Here is a 3,863-nt window from a genome sequence, read left to right on the forward strand (position 1 = left end):
GCGTGTCAAACCATCAAATATAACATATTATTTTCTAATTAAACGGTATAGTCAGTTTTTGATTCTTCACTTTAATAACAATTATAAATAATATTTTTCCCTAAAATAATAGATTGAATAATATATTTTTATATTAAATCATAATTTTTAAAATGTTAAGTAATTCACTAAAAGATTTAATGATATTAATTATAACATTTGAAATTCCACCGGAGTATAGAAAAGTATATGATCTGGTGCATTATTATGCAAAAATAAAGGTAATATATAAATTTTTAATTAAAAAGGAAATAAAAATATCTCATTCCTTTCGAAATCACCAAGATAATTTAGAATCATTAAATCAACCTTATAGGAAGAATATTCTAAATATAAAAAAAAGTATAACTATCTAGATTTTGTTTTCTATAAGTTTTTCTATGCTTTAAAGGAGTCTCGATCTATAATAATAACCATAGTCTAACAAACAAAGAAATATTAATTCCGACCATATACGAAATATTAAATAAATAAACACTAATTTTTTGTCCTTTTTCTTATTAAATTTTTTTTTAAAAAAAAAGTGGAAAAAAAGACGAGAAACTTCTGGGGTGCTATATAAAGGGGAGCGCATCTCGTCTCGTATTTTTCATACCCACTTGGAGAGACGAACAAGGAGAAGGATAGATCATATTTGGCCACTGAACTCTCGTTTGATTCGATCTTTCGTTGAAGAAGGAAAAAGAAAATGGAGGATCTGATGGGTCTTCTCAGACTTCACGTGAAGAGGGGTGTGAATCTCGCCATTAGAGATGTCTCGAGCAGCGATCCTTATGCCGTCGTTCGTATGGGGAAACAGGTAAAACACCCCCCAAAAAAAACACGTAAACCCATTTCTTTTCTTTTCTCTCTGATTTTCGACCGAATTTCGAGTTCTCATGGCTGATTTCGAAGTGATTTCTCGCTTCGGTTGATGGGTTTTGGAGGTCTCGGATCATGCCCCAGGAGTCATCTGTTTTGCTCTGTTTTCTTAGGATTGGTGTTGATGGTGGATTCTGGTGTTTGTTGATTTCGGTTAACTGGTCAAATTCGATGATGCTTCTTGTTTTGATTGGACTGGTTGGGGACGATGATGTTTTACTGAAGGATCAAAGATAGATGTTTTGGTGTGTATAGAGACACTTAGATAATAGAGCGATGAAGATATTACTTGGTTCAATTCAGTAATATCCATAGATTAGTGTAGATGCTTAGCTTAATGGGTCGATTTGATTTGAGTTTGGAAAAGGCTCGTCTAGTTGCTGAATGTGCAAGCCAAGTGCCATGCCAAAAGATCAGGTTGGTAGATCACTAGGAGGAGGATATATTTTCCGTAGAAGAGGAAAACCCTTGATTTCTAAGTGATCAAGAGGTTTCGTGGCATCGGTGTGTATCGTTTGGAATGTGTCATCTCCATCCTAATCACTGAGGATTCCCCAAGTTTTAGATGGAAATTGAGTTGAAAACGTTGTGGATTTTGAAGGGTTGGACATTGTTTGCGGATATTTTTTCGTTTCGTTGCAAAACATATCTCACCATGCTACGAGTTTGTATGCTTAATTTTCGACTGAAAGATCTATGTGGCAATATGGAGTTCACGAACTAGTAACTGATCTGTGATCTTTGTACATTCTTGAATTATCTTACCGCAGAAGTATAGAAATCTTTTCTGCTAAAATGGGGACCTTTGAATAATTGCATGTGGATAAGGAGAGAACTATCCAAGTAGAGGAGAATATGTAGAACAAGACAAGATACAGAGGCCAATTTTTTCAAGAATTGGATATGAAATTTGTGGGTATACGAACCCAATGAATACGCGATCCGTATAAAACTGGAATATGGAATCATGTTTCATCAATAAGATCAACTCATTGCTTGTGTTTCCTTGGGCTGACCCTTATGAAAAAAACTGACCCTGTCATCATCTATCAGTGAAGAGCTTTTTGTTTTGTTCTTGTGAAGAGTCCCATTCGCATGTTCTTGATTTGGTGACTGAAGTGATGATCTCTGCAGGTTATAACCGTTCTTGTGTTGCTTTCTTGATTTTCTCTGATGCAGAAGCTGAAAACTCGAGTGGTGAAAAAGAATGTGAATCCTGAGTGGAACGAAGACTTGACTCTTTCCGTGACCGATCCGACTCTCCCCGTTAAGATTGTAAGCGATTCTACACATGTATACGTTTAAGTTATCTTTCCGTATCTTCGTGATATTCAACCGAGCAAGCAATCCACCGAACTAATAAAGTTCACAGATGCGAAATCGGTCCATGTAGTGGCAAAAAAAAAATAACAAGAACTCACGGCTTCAACCTCGTGTGATGAAACAGACCGTGTACGATAGGGACATCTTCTCGGCCGACGACAGGATGGGAGAGGCGGAGTTCACGATCGGAACTTTTCTTGAAGCCATAAAGATCCGTCACCAGCTCGGAGGGCTCCCGGAGGGAACCATAATCATGAAGGTGCAGCCGACCAGAGAGAACTGCCTGTCCGAGGAAAGCCAGATCGTCTGGTCGAAGGGTAAAATCGTCCAGGACATGTTCTTGAGACTCAGGCACGTCGAGTGCGGAGAGGTCGAGCTTCAGCTCGAGTGGATCGATATCCCCGGGTCGAGGGGCATTTAGGTCATTTCACTTCATCCCCGGCGTTCTCGGTTGTTTGGTTTGTGAATATGGGCCGTAGGAGGACAAGAATGGTTTATAACTGAGGAAGACAGGGACAAAAAACGACCTATGTTGGCTTCTGCTGTAGTTTTATCTGAATCATGACGTTATTGTTTCACGTGAAGAAAATCTCTTCTGAAACATTTGGACTGAAGATTTGTGTCCATGAAAAACTTGGTCTCGTGTAAATTGAATCAAGGAAATCAATAAGGCCCATCTCATTTGGGCCCATATGTAGTGGGCCCATCTCATTTGGGCCCATATGTAGTGGGCCCATCTCATTTGGGCCCATATGTAGTGGGCCCATCTCATTTGGGCCTATAGGTAAATGGGCTAAAAAGGTCAAAGCTCGTGCATCAATATTCTCTGGACTCTGGTCAAAGCCTTGCAGGATAAATTTTCTCGTCCTATATTTTTTTTTTGTTTCCATTAAAAGGATCTCATATAAAATTCAAAAAAAAAAATCTCCGTTGAAACTTGAAATCGTCCAATAATCCAGAATTTCAAATCTGGGTCGTTGAAGTCACAAATTGAGGGATTTCTTACTTGAAATCGTCCAGTAATCAAAGATTTAGAAAAAAAAAGGTTTGGATTTGTTTCTAATTTTTCTTGTTTTAAAATTATGTTTTTGTAACAATATTGTTTTATTCATAATTTATTGTACCATTATCGAAGTTACACATTTTTTTTTTGTGTATATGTAGATATTAAAATTATCTTTATAATGGTATATGAACGTATGATTTTGTTATGTATACTAAAAATTATTAAACCCATAAATTTCATTGTCTACGCATGTATTGAAATTGTCAATCTAATTATATAAAAAACATATGATTTTATTATGTATGCTAAAAATTGTTATACTCATAAATTTCATCAAGAAATTGAAAAATAAACTAATAAAAAAAAAGAGAGAAAGAAAAATGCGAATCTCAGATCTTATAGATAAGCAAAGACATGTGTAACACGTGGTCTAAAATGATGTTCCAAACTCTCTAGATTTAGGGTTTCAAAATCTGGGTTCGTGTCAAAAGCTAATGCAAGTTCACTTTAATATTCTCCGATTTTCATAATATAACATATGGTGTAAAGTTGTGGTTCTTGAATCAAATTTTTTTTTTTAAATTTTGAAACTATTACGAAAGTTGGCAAAAATGGTTATTAATTGGTAGGGAAA

General features: G+C 35.9%; 1 protein-coding gene across 1 annotated transcript; it reads left to right on the top strand.

Moving 5' to 3' along the window:
- The first annotated feature begins 639 nt into the window (after positions 1-639).
- LOC104822327 (protein C2-DOMAIN ABA-RELATED 1) lies at positions 640-2,856 on the top strand. Its single transcript, XM_010553506.2, has 3 exons — positions 640-838; positions 2,080-2,175; positions 2,348-2,856. The coding sequence occupies exons 1-3, from the start codon at positions 728-730 to the stop codon at positions 2,642-2,644; spliced, it is 504 nt and encodes a 167-aa protein (XP_010551808.1). The 5' UTR covers positions 640-727; the 3' UTR covers positions 2,645-2,856.
- Positions 2,857-3,863: the final 1,007 nt, after the last annotated feature.

The sequence above is a fragment of the Tarenaya hassleriana genome, unplaced genomic scaffold (assembly GCF_000463585.1).
Source record: "Tarenaya hassleriana unplaced genomic scaffold, ASM46358v1 Cleome1, whole genome shotgun sequence".
In the NCBI taxonomy this organism is placed as follows: Eukaryota; Viridiplantae; Streptophyta; class Magnoliopsida; order Brassicales; family Cleomaceae; genus Tarenaya; species Tarenaya hassleriana.